Here is a 21,992-nt window from a genome sequence, read left to right as displayed (position 1 = left end):
AAATGAAAAGAAATAAGACTTTGGTTCTTCTGCCCAGAGTGGGTAAACCAGCGGACAGAAGAAAAGGGAAACTAATTCAGTGGGAGCAAAATAAGCCTCTAGTCTGCTCCAAAATCACTTTTGTGCTGATATAGTTGTGTAGAGAATTTTTTGTAATTTATCAGGCAGTGCAGCCTTTGGAGGAGGCACAACTCCTCCCCTGTATAGGAACTTATCCCAATAGGGTACAAGGAATGCACACATGAGGAAGTTAGCACAGGTAACTGATGTGAATTTGAGCATCTCAGCTCCTGGCTGTCTTATTTCCCCACTGTTTCCATAGAGAAGGCAACAGACTCCATGTTCATGCACTGAATACTCCACACAAGCCTGTTTGCCTGCTTATGCTGTCACTGCATTTTTGTCCAAGAACATCTCCATCTGTAGCTATTGTAGCTGTGTGCATTACCCTGTATGCTTTCTCCTGTGTTCCTCAAGGAAGGTTGTACTGCTTGAATTATTCTACTGTACAAAAAGCCCAAGAGACCCTCAGTTCCTTAATCCAGCATGGTGCTGAGCCATCCCTGGAGGTTGCTAACACCCTGAACTCCTTAGTCTTCAAGGGAGCTCAGAAATACTCAGGACCATCTAGGATGTGATCTTCCCTGCTTTACACCCACTCCTCCAGTGGCTAGACTATTACAAAGCATGAAGTCCCCACAGTTCTGCAGCTGATGCTCATTCACCCTTCTGGGCTCATGGTTCAGCTCCACAATGAGGATGAGGGGATCCAGACCAGGGCATATGAGCAGGGGATGAACAGACACTGCATCACAGACTGCATCCCCTCATCTGCTGAGGATCAGCAAGAAGGGATAGGAAGTGAGACATATGCAACAGTAGATATTACAGGCAGAACCATTTTGAAGGTTTAAAATTGCTTTTCTCTCTATTAAAAAAAAAAAAGGCAGTGCTTCCAATCAGTTTCTTGCAGGGTAAACACTGCACTCTAATTTGTTTGGTAAACCTTGTATTTTCAGCCATAATTACCCCATCAAGGCACCTAAATGAAGATGACATTTGAAGTGACCTTCAGCTTACAGCTGCAATAACCATCCCACAGGAGAGGTGGGGAGGGAAGGCAGCACTTGGTTCCCAAGGTGAGAGGTGCCTGTGAACATGCCAGCCAGATATTCCTCCAAAAATCAGCCCAGTTGAGACAGAGAATCATGTTTCAGTGGGGACAGCATGCCCAAGACTAAGCTCTTTGATGTCTCTGCTAGAGGAAGGACCACTGTAAGGTAAAGGCAGTTTGTTGTTTCCTCAAAAACAGATAGCTTAGGATATTTTTCCTTCTAGGGAATAACAGCTCCTGCAGAACTGAGGTAGGTGAGGATACTGTTTCTTAGGATGGTCTATGCAAGAGGGGGGTTACACACACTGCACATCTCCTGGAGTCCCTCCTCCAGAGGAGTATATTTTTCTTCAACATTTACTTGGCAATGGGGAGAGATATTCCTTTGCCTTGCACTGAAACACCCAGTGAAACAACTCAGTGGGTTACATGCACCCACTACCCTTACACAAGCAAAATCCTCAGTTTACCCTCCTCTCACAGCACTTTACATCTGTCCCCCAGCTCCTGCAGCCTTTGTGGGGGATCCCCAGCTATACTCTAACATTCCCTCTTTCTACCCCAGGTCACCAGAGGCTGTTCCCTGCTCAAGTCCCAGACTTCACAAGTGCATCACAAACCCTGTCTCCCCACTTACTTACCTTTTCCCACACTGGCTTGACTCTTTCCCCAGCACCTGCATCTCTTCCTCCTCCCCTGCACCTCCTATCTCCAACACCCTGCCCTCTGGTTTCTCTCCCCTCTATCCTTCAGCTCCTTCCCTTCTATCCTTCTCCTCCTTGGCCAAATCCCACCCAGACTGAACCCCTCTCTGAACAGTACTCTCTTGCTTTTCTCCCATTTCTCTGCTCTGGTCTCTTCAAACACTCCTCCCTGACACACTAATTCTCTCCATTAATCCCAGTCCCATTTGCAAGCTGCCATAGGGGCCCTTTACAGAGATATCTTGAGCTGAAGATCTGCCAGACCTTAGGAGTGTTTCTGCTGCCTGTCTCAACTCTTGCCCCAGCAGTCCTGGTACACTCAGCTGAGAAGGCAAGCTGCTAATTGATAAGAAACTGATTAAGAGCAACAAAGTCCAGAGTTTGCTTCCATCACCCCCAGGTGCTGAACTCAGACCAGTAAGCAGCTGAACTCCCTCGCCCACCTCTGAGAGCTGCAGAGTTGAGTAAGGACAAGACTAACATTTGAAGAATTCTGCAATAAAAAGGAGACTGCTGATACTCGCAGAGATGCCCAAGTGGGCAATGCAGGAGTAGAGATGGGCAGGAATCTGAATTTGCCTACCTGGCCAGCATTCCTGTTCCACTGAGCTCCCAGAGTTTATGAAGGGCTTAACACAAGTGGACGGAAAGACAGTATCAGTACTGAGGATGGCACAAAAAACAGCCACATCAGCATTCAGCTTGTTAATTATCCTCTGGATCACCTCCCCTCCACATTCACTGCAGAAGAATCTCAAAGCATTTCCAAACCTAAACAAATATGAGAATCAAAAGGAGACTGGGAAGTCAATACTGCAAATGGATTTTCCATTACCACAAGGGCAGGCACCAATGTCCAGAAAGCACCACAACCAGGGTAATTATTTGCTGCCTGTACTCTGTATTCACAGAAGGTGCCTTGCCTGGTTTGCAGCAGCAAAGGGCAACTGCGTTATTGATCAGGTCAGATGCCTGTCACCCTCACAGGCATCAGGGGGGTTTTGAACAAGCCACACAAAGGCAGTATTGGAATTGTCACAAGTTCATGCTTGATTTATAAGGCAATCCGAAGCAGATTTATTGACCCCCTTTCCTCCTCTGCAGGGCAGAGGGAAGCAAAACAAAGCTTTGTAGGACCTGTCTGGTCCTACTGCCAGGACCTGACAGAAGAGGCCTCTGGCAGGAACCTCTGCAAGAAGGAAGAGTGAATGCCGAGGCCTGCAGAGGTTTCTAACTGGAAAAGCACCAGTGTGCCCCATTTGGGAGCATGGATCACTGCAAAATGCTGCTATTGAAAGCAGCCCTGCCCTTCTCCAGCAAATAAATGCCTTTTCTCAGCTGCTCCTAAACCCATCCTGATCTCACCTGATCACCTCACCCTGTCCAGGGGCACAGGATCCAACTCAGAGCACATCAGGTGTATCGGAGCACAGGGAATCCCCTCCAGGGTTAGCACTCCAGTGCACTGAAGCATCCAGTCTTTCTCTGATGCAAAGTAGGGACAAGTAATAGGAAAGAGGGGATAGGGCTTTGCAATATAAAAGCACAGGGCCAAATACTAACCCACAAAATAGAATTCCTGCCTGCTCACATCAGACAACAGCTGGAGAAAGATCAAGCAGAGTAGTTCCCACAGCCTGATCCTGCTCCCACACTGACCAGTCACGATAGCATCATTTCCCAGCACTGAGGGTAGAAACATCATCCCTTTTCCTTTGCAAATTAATTCAAGTCAGCTTTGAAGGACTTAAGTTCCCCAACCAAGATGACTTAAGGTCATATAAAAATTAGAACTCACAGGAAGTTCACACCTAATCCAGGCCCCAGCTAGCAAAGCAGCCCTTAAGGGAGGTCACAAGCTTGTTCTTTAAACAGAGTGTTTTCTTACAGCAGGCAACAGTACAGTTTTTGTAGAAGAGGTGACAGTATGAGTGCATCAAGTAGCATGGAAATAAGAGGGTGAAATTAAGCTCCTTGCAAACAACTAGAGAGCCTTTGCCTTTCAGCACTAGCCAAGAACTTTGTAGAGATTAGTCTATTACCTTCATGACAAGACTGCTAACCAGAGATTTGTGAAAGTGACAGCTTTTTAGAGCATGCCCAAGGTAGTCTTCACCCAAGACCAGCACACTCCCTGACCTAGAAGTCAAGCATTTGAACAAAGAGCAGGGAACAGAGAAAAAAAGGTAGAAGTGCATGAATACAAGTGGAGAATTAAATAATTAAAATATTAAGCAAACTGGCAGAGGGAAGTGAGGTGGCATCTAGGAAGAGGCAAACAAGGAGCAAGTGGCCCTTTGATTGCATTTAAAGTTCAAATCAGCCTACAACTGAGTTATCACATGTGGCCACAGCATAGCCAGGTGTCGGAGTGGGAGAAGGATCTGGAGTAACGACGGAGTCTCAATGTGAGTATGATCGTTCTCCCTTTATTCAAGCTGTTACAGAGTATATATAGACAGGCGATAGAGCATGTGCTAGCAATAGCTATATGATTGGTTTACAGTCTCTGTTCACACGCCTAAAGCGAATATATGATTGGTGCAAGGTTGCTGTTCATGTGGAGGGGTCTGTCGGCACCCTCCTTGACTTGTTTACCACTACTTGCCTTCCCCCTTCTGTAACGGTCTAGGGATGTTCAAGGACAGCTCGCATACATGTGGGGTCCTCCCTCCATTGTGAAGACAGGATTGCTCACTTCTAAGAGATCATGCCCCTTTTCGCTTAACCATTCTTCCACAGCCAGGGAGAAATAGCAGGAGGAAAGGGTAAAATATAATCACTTGGGTTATAACTATCAGAATCAAGGAACACCACATCATTCCCAAGGGCCACTAAGAGCCAAAAGAGACATCTCAAAGCATTTCTACTGTGCTGGGGTGCTTGGTGAGGATTGTCACATTACTTTGTACAGAAGTCTAAAGAAGTTTGTATAATTCAAAGCATAGCTAGTCAGAAAAACAGGTTTGGATAAGATTGAGAGCAGTCTCGATGCTCCCCACCGAGTTCAGATGAGTTCCACTTTAAACCATCACAGAAAGCCAGTCCATTTCTTCTGCATCCATCTCTTTCCACCTTCATCATTCTGCTGCCTCTGCAGCATGGATGAGACCAAGAGAGGAAGAACTCACAAGAAAGTCACACACCATTCCTAACCACAACTAGTCTGGTGAGAGTTTTGCCCTCCTTGCTACATCTAACAAATCTCAACGGTTCCCTAAACCTTCTGAGGTTAAATACAGGAGAAAAGGCACATAGACACTTCCACTCAGCCTACCCTTCCTAAGCAGAGCTTTAGGAGCTGCCATGAAGAGGATGGCTTAGCCTGTTGCAGGCCATAGAAGCTCTAGCAGTACTACAGAAGAGCCAAAGCCATACAGGTGCTAGGTTGCCCCCCACAAGGGCCAGCACAGGGAATACAAGGAAGATCCCAGCTGTGTGCACAGCTTGAGTTTTCACCTGCTAGCACCTGGAGAGAGGCCCAAGGGTAGGGTGGCTAGGGAGCAGCATAAGACAATGGCTCCTTCAGGTTACAAGCTGGATGTACAGCAACCAGGAGAGAAAGGAAAAGACTTTCTGCTCTGTCCTCTTGGGCTTGTCTCAAAAAGATCTCAGGAATGCAAGTACTTTGAAAGTCTTTCCCCTAAAGCACCAGTTTTATTTGGACACAAAACCTGGGCTAGGACTGCACAATGGGGCTTTGATTTCTGCAGTTTCACCTCCCTGTAACATCTGATAGTTGGCAGCTCTCTCTCAGGGTGCCTTGAGTAAATGAGGCAAGGTGGGAGCAGGGACAAAGGTAAAAAGTGCTATCTGGTAGCCCTGAGCCCTCAAAAGGCAGCCACAGAGATTCCCACCATTCGGAGCATCTCTTAGCTGGGAGAAGAGAGAATTGAGAATTATAGATTTTAAAAAGTCAAGGTCTTTAAGGAAAAAAAGTGATTGTTTTTCCCCTGACATTTGGGCAGTTCATTGCTTTAAAGACATCCTTGAGGGGCATTGCTCTGGAACCTTCTAACTGAAGAGAAGGAATTACTCATGCTAGCAATCATCCTGTTTGCTTAGCACAAAGAGGTCATATTCACAGAAACAGTTTACCTCCAGCATGGTTTAGTAGTCCATGTTTTTTCTTTATGAACTCAAACATCCAGAAACATCCTTCAGGGGGAAAAAAAAGAGCCCTTCAGAGTGATTCACCTTCTCCCAGTAGGAAGAGAACTGGGCACCAGGCTCCCAGGGTAAGAGTAGCCATTAGTGTGTATAGGAAATGGAGTTAAGCAGTAAGTTAGAATATGCCCCAGTGATCCATAAGTAGACAAATCATGATTTACTAGGCTAAGCATAATATTAATCTGACATGCTGCAATATTAAAGTCAACATAGCGTATGGGAATATGTAATTATTTCCTAAGAAGCACTTTTGTCCAAGGAAGTTTAAATAAAAAGGTTCAGACACCAAGGTAGCGAGGTGCAGCTTTGCTGTTGAAGAAGAGAAATTGCAGCAGATTTCCTACTGAATAGCAGGACTACTTCTGCTACTGCTTACAATTAGTTCCTCACTTCCCTCCCTACAAGCTCAGCTATGATGATCTCAGGCAGACTGAAGCTGCCTCTCCTTGAGCTCTTTGCCAGGGAGGAATTGCTTGGCAGTAATCAAAGCATCCAGAGGAGAGATGACCCCTGCAATTTATCTCACATCAGATCTCGACAATAGCTTGGCCTGGCAATTGTCATTGGCTAATTATTTTGTCTTCAATGAGACCTAGTGGCTACACATGAGAAGCAGAGTTTGGGCTGTTATCTGATAGTCTCTGAAGTGCTCTGCTCAGTGAAGCTGGACCCGGAGCTTTACCACATCAGGGGATCACATTGTATCAGTGGAATGACTGAACCAAGACTAAAGGGCCTCATGAACCTGCCATGGTACAGTGCTAAGCCATTACACACAATAATGTGGGGATAGAAATGTAGTTGGAGCAGTAGCCATTTCTGCTTAAGAGAAGAAAAATAGAGGAAGAGTTCTTCCTCTAAACCCATACTTACTTCCCACAAGGGGGCCTCCTCCCCCGTCCCCATTTCTAACATCTAAGAAAAGGGAAGCTAATATTGGTGTCTCTGGCATTAAGTCTGGAGGAAGCAGCACTCACATTGGTAACAGATTCCACTTCTTTCCTTGAGAGGAAGGCAAGCCATACAGAAGAGAAACAAGTATGACTCTTATTATGTCAGTCCCTCACTCCCAGTGGCAAGCAAGGCATTTGCTCTGTCCTCCTCAGCTACTCCATAGTCTGGTAAGTCCGGGGTGGGGGGAAGGGGAAGCTGTTTGGAAGATGGCTAAGCTTGGTAGCTGAAGAGCTTTTGGCTCAATTGGAGCGCCTCCTGGCTAGGAGATGGTGGTGCCAACAGGACCAGCACCAGCAAGTATCTGTCACCTATGCTTTAGTGATTTCCCATCCCAATGGTCCACATCTTTCCCAGGCAGCCACTCCAGCAGTCCACTCTCCCACCACAGACCTTGAAGTCTTCACCAGATAGAAGACAACTATAACTCTAAGAGGGGAATTAGGCATAAGAGGTGTGGCAGAACACACCTACCCCCCCCCGACACACACGCACACACACCTCTCAGGCCCAAAGCATGGCAGAGCACAACTACCCCCCCATCTCAGGCCCAAAGTGTGGTGAAGCACAACTATCCCCCCCATGCACAAACACCTTATCTCAGGCCCCAGCTGACCTCAAATAACTGACTGCACCCATGGCTGAACAGGAGGAACTAGGTGATACTGGTTGCAACTGGTGAGGCCAGAAACGGGCATGAGAAAAAAAAAGGTACAACTCCACACCAAATATTGTATGACCATGAGTCAAACTCCGTGCCCATAAATAGCGCTGCAGCCTAGATCCCCTTGAGCTCTCCTGCACAGCAGCAGGCTGCACAGCAGTGAATCTCCCCTTAAGTTGTGACTCCTCTCAAGGTTACTCTCCTGGAGTTAAGAGAGCCTCCGACAAGAAACCGTTGGAGTGGTAAGAAACTGAGACTCGGGCACTAACAAATGTGCAGTAAGATTTGCTTGCTATGACTACACTGTATGGCCATCTTCAATAAATCTGTTAACTAATAACCAATAACCTTCTCCCCCTCCCCCTTCACCCCCACGACAAGAGGCCAAATGACAAAGGCTGTCAGGATCCTGAAAGCTCCCCACAGCTTTTCCAAGTGTTGGGAAGCACCAGGAGGACACATGCCTGCCACCAGGCCTAAAAATGAGAAGGCATTATAGCTCAGCCTCTCCCAGGCTAGTACCAAAGCTCACAGCTGTACTCCTTGTTGTTCCACTGCTGGTTGACCACTTCTTGCATTCCTGAGTGCAATATCCCAGCATCAAGATATGTTACCCAAAACACTTAAGGCCTGAATACTTGGATAGCCAGCAGCTGATGAACTAGTTTTGTGCATCCCCATTGCTGAAGGCAGGCTCTGAAAACTTCTGGGACAGGCACAAGCACTGCTACTGTTTTCTGTGACAACTCTTGCTCTGCTACCCAAGACCCAGGATGAGCATGCTCAGAGTCTCCATAGCAGAACTGCAGGCTTGCTCCTACGGCACAAGTCCAGCCTCTACTTTGCCCAGAACCAAGGAATAGGAAGATGACTACCTACTCCCTTACCTCCAGACCTATGGAAATTGCAACTTGGAAGCATCTTGGGAACTTGAAGACCATTGCTTAGTTTCAGAAGCCTCTATTTTCAGAACTTTGTCCACATACTGCATTTTCCAGTTCCTTAAGTGATACTGCCTTGTTCTGCACCAGAGCTTTTGCAGGTAGAAGAGTACAGTTCACATCTGTTGATCAATACCTGTTCTTGCAGCCTCTCTCCAAAAGAGAATAGAAGGTAAGCTTTCCTGCATGCAGTAGTTTTATTTGAAACAGTTATAACCTAGTACAAGCAGCTTCTAGGAACACACTTCTAGAAATTGAACACTAGCTGAAGGCTTTAGACCAACAGCAGTCACTGTGCTGAGCATAGACACTGTCTGGACACATTGGTGAAGGACATATCATGAACTCCTTGCTAGAGAGGAGGAAGCATTGGATACTTCAGCTGTTTTACTTCTGGCCCAAGTATCAGCCCCTACTCCTGAATGGATCTACAGCCATTTAGGAAGTGTGGCCCTGCTACCTCACCTCCCTCAAGAGCCTCCTTGGTTGCATCTATCACCTCTGTCACTTTGCTGCTCACAGCATCCTTTGCATCAGCCACTCTGGATGACATTAGCTCTTTTGTGTCAGAGAGAACCTACGGAAATAGGCTAGTGTCAGATAAGAACTGCAGTGCTCTGTGACCCAGTCCCTGCTGCACCAAGAGGAGTCTTCAGACAGTATCTCCCGCTTGCTTTCTTACTCCTAAGAGAGCTCACTCTATGCACTCAGAGATTTGTTTCCTCAAGAGAACTTGAAGTATTTCTATCCTTGTAAAGGCCAGCTCTGCCCTCCTCTTCCAGCCAAGGAGGGCATAGCCTTTGGTTCTTACCTGGTCCATTGACTTTTGAAGGAGAGGGAGCTACTCCCCTACTTTATCCAAGCCCTTGGAGGCATATTTGTTTGCCACAGCAACTGCAGAAAAGAGGAGGTGTCAAGACTTGGGTTTTCTACTATTTCATCTTGCAAGTCCTGCCTTCCCGATTATGCTGCCTTGCAGGGACTGTGGGTAAAGACTCCCACTCAGGCAGATGTGTTTTGATATAAACTGGATTTGCTGAGCAGCTTGTCTTGGTTTCCACTGCTGCTTGGTCTTGAGCTAAGTCTGTTCACTTTGAGAATAACCAGTCCCGACTTGCACTAGCAAGAACATAGCCACATACTTTGGAGTCCCACCTGCAGCTTGTTTAGTTCTTGACCAGACAGTTGCTTAGCTCTCACTTCTGCCCTAGCCTCCATGTCCCAGGGATCTAGAATCACACAGTAAACAGGAGGGGGCCCACTCTGGTCTTAGAGTTAAACCAGTCCTGTCACATCAGCTGTTTTGTCAGACCCTTGCCATCAGGATCAGCCCCTCTCCCTCCATGAGGTTTAAAAACTTCTCACATGCTGAGGGTCTAGTTCTGGTTCTTGGGTTTTTTTTGTTTGTTTGTTTGCTTTTCCCCCCCCTCCCATTTGTGGGGGTCGGGGGGGGGGGAAGGCAGCTCCACAGGAAACAGGACCATTAGTAATGATAGCCCTCCAAGTGGGGCTTTTCTTCCAGCCCCCATGGGCTTCTAAGAATCAAACTACAAGCAGCTGTCACCTAATACTTTGGGCCTGGCAAGATCAGTTTTAGGGTGGTCAACACCTGAGTCAAATCCAGTCCTTCAGGAAGAGACACTTCTTCACACTACTCTGATTAGGACTCAGCCTTTTTTGCTTTACTTGTAAGTCTGGAGCTATCCCTTTAGTAAGTCAATGAGAGAGGTGCCTTTCCACACCCAAGGGCTCCTTTCAGGGTTGGAAGGAACCAAAGAGTTAGGAGTCCCTCTGGGAAGGGGATTTGGCCCTCACAAGCAGGTGTAAGCCTCCCCACCACATTACCTTGAGGCTCTAGTGTAGTCAGAACTGGTTGCACACAGGTAGCTGTGGCTTCAGTCACACTCTTCACTCCTTGCTCTGCTGCCTCACCCACAGATCTGATGTAGGGGTGGCTCTCCTTGGTGGAGACATAAGCTGTAGAAACCACATCACAGGCAGAGCTGACCAAGGTCAGGTTAGCCACCAGATTTATTGCAGCCTACGAGGGCAAAAAAAATAAAACAAGCCATGAGGCTTCCAAGCCTGACAGAGCTTTCTATGCAGCCCTGCACCAAAGCTTCACCTTTCTGCCTGTTCAAGTAACCTGGTCTGGTTGAAGGAGGGCAAACCACAGCTCATATTCACTTCAAAACCTGCAACTCACTAAAGAAACAAGCTGTGGAACGCTGCTGATATTTATGGTTGGTCCATAACAGAAAGGTTTTCTTCCAATACAGAGTCATCCAAGGGACAGAGGAGAGTGTAGACAGTCTCAGTACTGCTAGAACCTTACCCAGCTCCAGTTCATTTGACATAGTTATTAAACAATTCCAGGAAAAGCTTTATCAGAACAGGATCACATTGATGTTAAGCTGGAAGACTCCACACTAGTCAGCAAGACACACGCTGCAGTCCACAGAGGCAAGTGCATGAGGTTTTGGGGCCCCCAAGACATGGGAGCCATTCCACGAAAGCATTGCCCAGGCTCTCGACTAGAGGTGTAGAGAAGCATCGCTCCTAGCCAAGAGCCAGGCTATTTTGCTTAATCTAGCAGGTTACTTACAGGGTCTTCAGGCCTGCTCTTTTGGCTGTGCTACCAGTCATTCCCAGAGAAGCTGCAGGGCACAGGCTGAGCAGAAGAGACTCCTCCCTTTGGGCAGGCTTAGTTTCCCCCTAGCCACAGTAGCAGCCGCTTCCTCACACCTGCACCCAGAAGCTGCTGCTCCAGTTACAGCTCACACAGAGTACCTACCTGCTGTTCCAAGTGTCTCCCCCCCTGCTGATGTGGGGGACATGCTGGCAGGATGTAGAAAGTCTAAGATCTATTTACATGTTCACTTTCAAATGCATTTGATTTCTGATTTGCCTTTAGTTGCAACAATGAAGGAATGTATTTACCTGGGACAGGACAAATTGGAAGACAAGTTGCCAAACCTGCAAGAACCAGATGACAAGGTAACAGTTTCTGGTGGATGGGAGGCCAGGTGAACTTGCTTGTCTAGCTGGACCTGGCCAGTCTCCTTGTTCTGGGCTGAGAGAAGAGCAAGGCTCTCTTCTCTTCTCCCACCAGGTATCTTGTGACTCACTCATAACTGACTTCAGTATTGAATCTCTTTGAACCCTTACCCAGCAAATGGTGTGCCTTGGTCCTGAACTTCTATGCAATAAAATTTAGACTTAAATCTGGTCTGTAGAAACAAACAAAACAAAACAAAAGAAGGGTGGTGGGTGGCTATGACCTCCAGAGAAAAGCCTTGTTACAGACCAGTTGAATCTACATACACGCAACTTCTACTGGAGAGGAAAGAACCAATATTGACTGAAGGAGTACCTTGACTAAAAATGCTAATCCTTCAATCTAACACAGAACTAGAAATTCTCGCCAACTAGGAACATTCCCCCCCCCCCTTCTTGGTGTCCATGACATGTTCTTCTGGAACGCTCTCCCTCACAGAGGAGATGAGACCTGGGTACCTGCCAGTTCCCTTGGGCTGGCTCAGATGTCCGTTCCCCCTGCTTCCTACCCCAAGGCTCCTCTAACAGCCTAAACCAGCTCCTCCTTTCACTCCCAACTTCCTTTGGTTCTTTTTGCCTGAATGGCTCTTTTGACTGTCTGATCAAGCCTGGTACATTTAGTCAATAGACTTAAATGCAAATTCTGAAGTTAGATGGCAAACATACTGTAATCTGTATTCAGTAGCTGCAGTGCAGACACTCCTGGCGCTGGACTTTCCTGCTGAAATGATTAAAAGACAAAGGAAACAAACAAATAGTTACTCTCCAAAAACAAATGAGTGTTACTTGAGCACTCTGTGTTGAGAGTTTCAATCCTGCAGCTCTGTCCCAACTGGGAAAAGTTTGAAGCTGCAAAGCCAGAACCCTCTGGAGCTGTCACAGCTGTTCTGACTTGCCCTTCTGTCCCCTTCTCTCCCAGCTGGTGGGTTGGTACTCTGCTACATGCATGTTCTAGAGTCCATCTTCTGGGAAGATGTTAGAGCACAGCTGGAAACTCTTTGTATCCTTGCTGCTGGACTACTGTCCCTTGACAAATTTGAATACTCTAACCTGAGGTGAAGTTTCTTAACATTTGTTGTCCCACGTTCTTCTCACTGAAGCTCTCAATGACAATTTTAACAAACTGTCAGATTATTTTTGTGGAAGGTCCCATGCAAGTCTCATTACAGTTTCCACATCCCACAAACTGGGTGAACTGCACCCCAAGCAGAGCTTACTCACACTTGTAGTCTGACTTATTCCCCACCTGGGCTGGTCAAATAGCTCTGATGTTGAAATAGTCTCATCAACCTCACGGTTGTACCAAATGCTGTTCTACAGAAGTGGGTACATTCAGTCTTCTGATCTCTCTCTACATTCTCTCTGGCATCAAAGAGCTGGTGTCACCCAGCATCACTGGTGCCGAAGACGCTGCGATCAGAGTGGTGGTGTTGGAGGCAGCCAGGGAAGTTGTTCAGAGAGTCCTGGAGTCTGCTAGGTCCGTGGTGACCAGCCAGGGCATGGCAGTGGATTGCGAAGCAGGCAAGATCACTGACAGAAGTGTGGAAGCTGTGCCAGGAAAATCGGATCACCATTTCCCCATCACAGATGAGGAACTAGGTCAGAAAACACTTGCGTGAGGCAGATCTGCAAAGAAGATCTTTCTAGGCTTCTCTGCAATGTAGAGAGGTAGCGCGAGTGTGTGTGGTTGGGGTACTCGGCCTCCCAGTTCCTGCTATATTTGGGGGATACAGACACTTTTAAAAGCCATGGTCACTCTGACTCTAACCTGCAAGGCTTCATGACTGCTGACTGTCTGTCGTATGCACTCTAGGACAATTAACAATTAACTTCTCATCGCTGTTTTTTCCAGCTGACCTTGTGGTCTCTGTGGAGGGGACTGAAGGGGCAGCTGTCCAGCAGCAGTCAGACCATCAGGGTTATTTCATACATCTGAGTTCCTTGCCCACTCATCTGCATCAAAAAGCCTACCAGTGCTTCTTAGCCAAAGTGAGGAAGATCAAGACGGTCACGCAGGAGACTTTCTCAAAGTTGCAGGAGGTCATTGAGCTGGTAGGAACACTGTTCTGTCTCCAAGCGTCCTGTCTTGAAGCTGCTTGCTGTACAGCAGTCTTCCCCTTTACTCCCTGTGAAGACCAGGAGGATCTCTGTGCCAGCTCACAAGCTGGCTGGGGTAGTCACAAGGCAAGTCTTGCTGCTATAGTAATTCACTCTTGTCTTTGCTTTCCTGTCCTACTCCAGATTGATTGTGACAAGCAGGGTATTGATCAGAAGCTTCAAAATGGGCAGGAGAAGCTGCACCAGATGTGGCTGACCTGGAACAAGAAGCAGCCAAAAGAGAGTGAGGACGCAACTTCCTTGGAGCTGAAGATAGTGGTCTGCCGGAGATGCTGGCTCACTGAAGCTGTTTTGGGGTGGGAGTGGGTGCACTGGGAGCTGCTTCTAAAGCTTCCTTTCCTCCCCTGTAGTGGCTGGAGGTCCAGATTCTGGCCATGTCTCATGGCATCACCCAGCAACTGCAGCACACTCTGCAGACTCTACTGGCCAACAGCCAAGGCTTCCCATCCAACATCCAGGACAAGATGCAGCAGGTACAGCAGGAATTACAGGAGACCCACAACTCCTTGCAGGCTGCTGCTTCTTTCCAAGACCTGTCCAGGAACATCCTGACCCAGAAACACCATTTAATGAACACAGGCCAGGAGTGCACGGATGAACTGCTGGAGTATGTGGAACATAATAGACCTCTTGCCTGGCTGGTGGGACCTTTCACACCATCTTCTAGAGCCTCTGTAGGATCACAAAAAGGGACAAAAGAGAAGGAAGGTGAGGGGAGTAAGTCCTCTAATACCTACTCTTGTGGGAACCAACTTCTCTAGCTAGTACTGATATAAAAGTTTCCCCTGAACTGTGACTCCTGCTGTTGATAGTAAATCATCCCTCCCCTGCAGTGCTTAAAACTGATCAATGACTTCTAATCCAGGAGTACTCAGGATTCAAGAACAGTTTTGTAACAACAGGCATTCTTGCATGTAAAAAATAAGCAAGCCTGGTGATCCCAAGCCACCTCTAAATAAATTAAGATCAAGCATGTATGATGCAGAAAGCTTTCTGAAATAAAGTCATGTGTCATCACTTGAGGCACTCCTCTGCTTGGCTGCCCACCACAGCTTTGCTCACCCACGTGTTGGGACATAACCTTCATTTCTCACTGTGTCCCGCAGGAACATGCAGTGCATGGTGAGGAGCAGTAATCACTAGGTGCTGCAACTTGTGTTCCACGAGAGCCCCTGGTCCAGTCATGGTCTGTCTATCTACATTGCAATATTGCAGTCTATCTTCCCTGCCCAACAAGGTTAGCCTAGTTCAAAAGGTCTTTCCAGATGAATCCCAATGCTGCTTTTTCCTTATATTGTCAGCGTTTCATTCCTAGGAACATTCTGTAAGACCTATCTGCAGTCTACCTAAAATGGTTCACCTAGATCTAGACGCCTGACTGTGCGTGGGTAGTGTGTATGTAAAACCCTGTGGGTTTCCCAGACAAAAAAACATGAATGTTTTTGCTTCTACTGCCTATGGTGAGTGTGAGCTGTCACACAGTAAAAAGCAAACAGCTAGATTTCTTCTTAAATTCCTTTAGTTGCCATCAGAGAAAAGCAGAACTGTTTACAAAGAGATGAGTGTATCATCCTGGCTCAGCACCTGTACTCCTGCAGAAAACCTTTCAAAACCATACTGATTTCCAAGAACCTGCTACTATTCCCTCTTGCACCCACTCTTTATCATTTATTTTTCATGGCTCTTTTTGAAAGTAAAATGTTTTGCTAAGTCCCCTTAGCAGAAAAAAACTCATACAGAGGTAGAAAACAGCAAGCAATTTTGTGTTGTGGGTATGCTGCTGTTAGTACCAAAGAGCATGTCCCAGTGGTTTGTATCACAGAGGAACAGAAACTCTCCAGATGGAAATTGCTGTTCAGATCCTTTGTAGTATTGGCTTAGCCTTGCTTAGCCTTTCTATCATCTTAGAAAGATGTATTGAGTGTGATAGCTGTCAGCCTGCTGTGGAGTTTAGCATACTGCTGGACAGTCAGGTTTCAACAACTGTGTAGTTATGGTGACAATTACCACTGTTGCCTTGGCTGAAGCTGCTGAGCACCTGTATTTATAAGGAAAATAAAGATGAACGGTCAAAAATAAAGGGAGACTCTTGAAAAAAGAAACAGGAGAGTTTCCTTTGTCTGGGTTTTTCTCCTCCAATAAAGATCAGCATACCCCTTCCCCTGGAATCTGTTAAATCAAATTATTTTGGTTTAATGGGTAACCTTTTTCCCCATCTCTTTTAGCAGCAGAGGAGGAGAGGGAAAGTAAAGCAGGACAGGAAGAGGTAGCCAGAATTGGCATTGGCTATACCTTGTGCTTGTAGGCTGATCACCTAATATAAGGTGATGCAGAGAGATTAGGGAAGCTGAGAGTGGTGAACTGAAGTGGAGAATCCATTGCTGCTAGACCACTGACAGTCAATGAGAAAACCTGTGCCAGCATCTCAGGGCTGGAGTCGCTGCTATAGAGACTGTATCCAACTCAGTGGCAGGTTGCTAAAACAGCCAAAGGACCCAAGAGGTAGACTGACTCTGAAGGACCAGACAACATCAAGCTGACTGCTCTGAAAAGGAGTTTGGCGCTTTTTTTTTTTTTTTTTTTGGACAGCATGGGTGGTATTGACTGAATGCAGTAATTGGCTGAGCAAAGTTTGGTCTTCAGAACTGAACCTAACCCATCAGTATGTACTAGGAACTGTTCCAGTCTGGGGTGGGGGAGGACAGAGATCCAGAAGCAGAGATTTGCTTCTCATCTACTTTATCTCAGATGTGCTGAGCGTGTTGCAAGTGCTCGTAAATCCCTATAACAACAATCTGGAAGAGACTAGTGGAAGGACAGAGAGCTGAGCCTTGCTTGGGCAAGCTGCCTGGCCACAAGCTTTGACTGTGCTGCTACCATTTCAATTTATTTAACATAGGAAGGATGATTTAACCCACCTCATCCACACTAGACAAGGAAGAAAAATACACTTCTTTAAAACAGCTAAGTTAGAAATCAGCATTTCTGCAATACAGCTGGATCAGTCTATCCCTATTTTTAACAGCTGGCCAAACTCTCTGCACCAGCTGGGCTCATTCCTGTAAACGGTTCTGCTCCCCAAACTGAAGGCTGTTGTGGATAAGGAGGTCTCTGTGAGGCACTGCAAAAATGCCCCTTTCCCCAGGGCTGTTCTTGCACAAGGTGAGCCTAACGTGCCACCCCTCAGGTGTGCTGCCAGAGGTAATCTGAATATTGGCTCTGAAAGCATGGCAAAACCTCTTATTGGAAGGAAGATATGTAAGGAGCCACCTGAGGGCTGGGCCAAGCTCAGATGGGAAAGCTGGCACCTCTGAGAAGGAGATGGTGTGATGCTCTGATGAGCTGAGTGTCCCCGCATGGGGAGGAAGAAGGCAGGGAATGGCAGGGAGGTTGTTTGTAGGATGTCAGCAACACCACAGGTGAGTTCTCAGCCATGTCTGTCACCAGCTGAAATATTCTTGCTAGGGTGTGTGTGTGTGAAGGAATGGGGGGGGGGGTTCTCCCTGTTCAGTGCTGAGACCACATGTTGTTGAGGAGAGCTAGTGTCCAAGGCAGGGGATGGAGATAATACTGATGCTCTGTTGTGAAGGACACAAACTGAGTGAAAGTTTCATGTCACAAGTCATGGAAGGTAACTGATTCAACAGGGCCTGAGAGTCTGCTCCTGAGCAGTTGGTGCTGGACAAATCAGTGAATCAGCTAGCTCAGTTAATCTAAGAGGGTTACAGTCAACGATTTATTTTGTCTTCTTATTGCATAGTAAGCATCTGCACCAGTTGCAAATGAATCCCTATTTCTGTGCTCATTGTTGCATTGACATCTGAAGACCACAGAGCTATTGTGAAAGAGAACTGCTCCAACCAAGTCAAAGGAGAGCCTGTGGATGCTGTATCCATGACGACAGCTCCTTCCACTTTCAAACATTCGACACCAATTAAAGGGAGTCTTCCCAGTGTTAATAATGGGACTAGAGATGCCAGATCATTGAGCTGGATGTGGGAACTGTGGGATACTGTCCTTAGTTCTGTCAGCTGCCTGTGGGGAGACTTTTTTTGCGGCCCTTCAGCTCCTTGTCCCCATCTTTAAAATGGAGATCATGATTTTGACCTTCTTCTGCAAAATGCTTTGTGATCTGCTAATGAAAAGTGCCATATAAAATATAGGGATTAGTGATTATAAACTCCACACTTACCATTCAAAAGGCAGCTCATGCTCAAGACAAGCCACAGTCCCTGTAACTAGAGAAATACAGTTCCTCTGCGTAGATCTGATGAGCACCAGTTTTCAAGTCCTTGACTTCACTTCACCAGGATTAAGAGGCACATTCAGCCTCTGATGCAGTGATGTGCATATGCAGACGTTTGACTCTGAGCATGTAAGCAGAGCCACCAGGAGGACAGACTGGGCTCTGCTGCTTGTCAAAGTTTGCTCCTTCTGCTGGACCTGGGTGATCTGACACAGCGACTGCACAAAATAGATTTCTCCCCCCCCCCCCCCCCCCGAGAAAGTACCAGCAGCTGGCCTCCGCTGGCATCCCCTTTAGCAGGACCAGGACTTCTAGGCAGGCTGGATTACAGTGCAATTTTTGGCTGAAGCAGAGCTCATGTTGGATTACCCATACAAGACCATGCAACAGCGTTCTTCACTCAGCAGTTGACATCTGGCTAACTGCACTTGGTTTCAATTCAGAAGACATCTGGGGGGCTTGCAATATGCATGTGAGCAGAGGGGGTTGTTGCTCTTCAGCAGCGCAAAGTAGGAGGTCTGAATGCCCTTCTGCTCTACAACACGCTTGCTCAGACTGCACCAGCCTTTTCCAGGCACCTCTGATTCATGTCATCAGCAGATAACTTAGGCCCAATAGTTGAAGAGAGCACCCACTAAACTGTCAGAAAGACCCTGTAAACTATTCAGAAATTTCATCTGAATTCCCTTCCGTACAAAGATACTGGAGCTTGAAATATGTACAGAGCACCAAGGAATAGGCTCTAGCAGCAGATTTTTAAATCAGTGCTTTAGGCAATCTCCTTAGCAGCTTGTTAGATGTTTTATAAGTGTCCTTCCCAGCTACAGAAGAAATAATAATACTAACGATTGTGTCAGATACAAAATAATTTTGCAGCCTTTTTCTCTGCAAGCTCTCCAGTTTTGATAAATCATGCACCCTTCCATGCAAGGAAAGGTATCTAAAACCATAGTACAGACAGCGTGGCAGGAAGACCAAAAAAAAAGCCAGGGCCATCTTTTTCTGAGTTAGTTCCAGCCAATAATTTGTTTGCCTTAGCAAGTCATGCATTTGCTGAGCTGTGATACCTTCCCATTAGCATAGCTGAGTGCTCTCTGGGCTCACAGGAGGAGGTGTTAGAATTAAGCATGGAGAAGCATAATAAAGGAATCAGAGATGGGTTTTTTTTCTTCTTCTTCTCTCTCCTGGTTTTGTTTTTCTGTAGCAGCAAGACTGAAAGATGTGCAAATGGTTTGGAATCACTTCCCTTACCAAAAATAAAAGTTCTGATTTAAGTAGGGCTGGGAGACTCTGAGAAAGGAAAGAAACTTATGTCTCTTGCTGAGAGGAGACAGACCCACCTATCTGGAGCCAGACAAAAACTCGAAGAGCTGCCATGCTGCATTTAAGGTGGCCCATCTGGTGCTGGCACTGGTCTCTTGCAAGCACATGGACTGCATTAATTTCTCTCTTCCAAGAGAAGTGGGACCCATGCATTGGCATGGCGCTCCCGGGTCCTGGTTCTCATGTACCTGTATGTTTCACTGGTCTGCGAAGTGGACCAGCATGACCAAGAGAGGTGGTGGACATCCAAACTAACCCAGAGCTGGGGTGGAAAGATAGTCACCCTGGCAGTGGCTGCTGTGGCAGAATATCCCTTCAAGCAGGGAAGTGATTTGAAGCTGAATGTCCAAGGCACTGGGTGAGTGTTTTAACCAGTGAACTGTGAGAACTAATAAGCTCCCTGCCCAGGATGATTGTCCATGTGGATATGACCACACCTGAGTGATTGCATCAATCAGACAGGAAAAGCTTTCCTAGGTAGAAATATCCCTGCAGATGGCAGAGATGAAGCAGGGCAGAAAGGACACAGATGCCTTTGCCTTCTACCCAGCAATAAAGCAGTCAGCAGTGAGGGGTTTATTTCTTTGATTTTAAAGATGGAATATCATATAGGGGAAGTGGCAAACATATTTTACACTTCTCCTTTGAAATTGGTAGTTTATTTCTAACAAAATCATTGCAACCCAGGCTAGCATTTTTTGAAGTACCCAGAAGTAGCCAGTAAAAATCTACATTTCCAGGTATTCTCTGAAACTCTATGTTTAATTTTCATTATGGATGATGGAAAAAGGTCCCAGGAATGACTGTAAGAAAAGAAAGAAAAGAAAAAAGATGCCCTGAAATGAGCAGAGGAGAATGAATCTTCAGTGTTCAATGCAGTTACAGACCAAGAATAAATAACTTACACTGCTAGATCAATCTTCCTATACTGATTGTATTCATCTACTCTTTTTGTTCTGAATAATAGAAAACATCACTCCAGACTCTGCGGAAAGTAGACTGAGACCAACAGCTCCAGTATCAGGGTCTGGGCTCCGATGGTCTGTAGAGCATTTGAGAGGGGGGTGATAGCCTCCTGTTCTGGCCCTCCTCACTTACAGTTGCTACCTCCTGTTAAATGCAACTTATTGCGTATGTTACTTTGGGCCAGGACGGCTAGCAGAGCTGCTCCGTCTTTGTTGGTGGGTGAGAGAGAACTCACCCTACCCTGTGCAAAGAAAAGACAAGAGCTCATTGCTCTGAGCTGCCCATCACCACACACAGTCCCTGAGCAGTAGAGCAGATGAAGGAGGCTTATGTCTCATGACTGACAGAAAATCCCGACTGAGGCTTTATCTGGAATTTGTACATCTGCAAAGGCCTTCCCTCTGCAGCTCAGTCTCTGGTGCCTAGCATACTTTGAGCTCACACGACGATCTTTCTCTCAGTTGGGATACTTACACTACTTCTTATTCAGTTGCCTATTTTTTCACATTTCATAAGAAATTAATTACCTTTGAACCCCCTTCCCTGCTCTGTAAGATCTGGTTGAAATTTAGCCAATGGATTCAGAAACTACTATGTAGGGACAATTTAAAAACCCAAGGAGATACTTACGCTTCAATGTGAAATAACATATAATCCATTTGAGTTTAATTTATCCACAGCACTTAGAACTTTTTCCTGTATGTTACCTGATACAATTCTGAGAAAATTATTCCAGTCCTGTATGTCACCCCCTTTTTTTTTTTGAAGTGCCTGAAGTACACAGCATCACAGTAGCTATTCCCTCCCAAGACCTGCCAGGAACTCCTCAACAGGCAGAACGGCAGCCTCTGCTCACAACCTCTTCAGTGTGACTGTGAAAGTGGAAAATGTGATTCAAATGAGAAACAAAAGGTCAGAAATCAGCAAATATGTGATTCTGATTGAATTTAAATATATGTGTGTGGATATTTAATCACTTAATTGTTACAGCTGTCTCTGAACTCCTGGGCATGGCCGTATAGGTAATGAGCAACTCAAGTGCAGTGATCTGCTTCAGGGACATCTTTGTCTTCTTTGTTTCCTCTCCATTGCTCTGTGTCTAAGACTTGGGCCTTATCTTGCTTATTCCACTGGCACGAGCAGTGATAAACATTGCACATATAGAAATACAGGCCTTGCTCTCTTGGATTCCTGTCGGTAGTGCCGACTTTGGTTTCCAGAATGCTGCTCCTTCCAAACTGGCATTTCACACTGTTATGGACAGGCACTTTCTATCACAAGGTGGCCTGCAATCCTTTTTAATCTCCCTTCAGTGCATCCTTTTAGGTAGCAGGCCTAGGGGTACAGCTCAAATCAGCTTAGAGAGGCTTTTTATCCAGATTACACTCCCTCAGTTCCAAATCCCCGTGCCTGGGGAAATGAGAGCCATTGCGCGGGGACCCAGTGAGCTCTTGGCACAGTGCTTGCTGTGCAGCTGCAGCCTCGCGCCAGCAAGCAGGGAGGACACTGCAGACCCACCGCTCAGCATTAGCCCCATAAGAGATCCCTGCTCCCTTTTCTATACCTCTGATACAAAAGTCTCCCAGTAACTGCAGTCTGAGATTAATAAGAATGACTAACTGGGGCAATATGGTGTTGTCAGCCCTCCTGTGTATTGCCCTTTTTGGAAAGCACCTGACCTTTAATATCTTTCTTCAAATTGTCTTTCACTGTACCATGGATTAATCCTAAGTAGATG

At 46.4% G+C, this 21,992-nt stretch overlaps 1 protein-coding gene across 1 annotated transcript; it reads left to right on the top strand.

Annotated features, from left to right (window-relative positions):
* The first annotated feature begins 11,466 nt into the window (after positions 1–11,466).
* LOC136996728 (perilipin-3-like) lies at positions 11,467–16,024 on the top strand. Its single transcript, XM_067317562.1, has 6 exons — positions 11,467–11,541; positions 12,978–13,200; positions 13,454–13,653; positions 13,843–13,977; positions 14,070–14,427; positions 15,945–16,024. The coding sequence occupies exons 1-6, from the start codon at positions 11,467–11,469 to the stop codon at positions 16,022–16,024; spliced, it is 1,071 nt and encodes a 356-aa protein (XP_067173663.1).
* The last annotated feature ends 5,968 nt before the right edge of the window (positions 16,025–21,992 follow it).

Source organism: Apteryx mantelli, unplaced genomic scaffold (assembly GCF_036417845.1).
Source record: "Apteryx mantelli isolate bAptMan1 unplaced genomic scaffold, bAptMan1.hap1 HAP1_SCAFFOLD_78, whole genome shotgun sequence".
In the NCBI taxonomy this organism is placed as follows: Eukaryota; Metazoa; Chordata; class Aves; order Apterygiformes; family Apterygidae; genus Apteryx; species Apteryx mantelli.
This window is presented reverse-complemented; position numbering and strand designations above follow the sequence as displayed.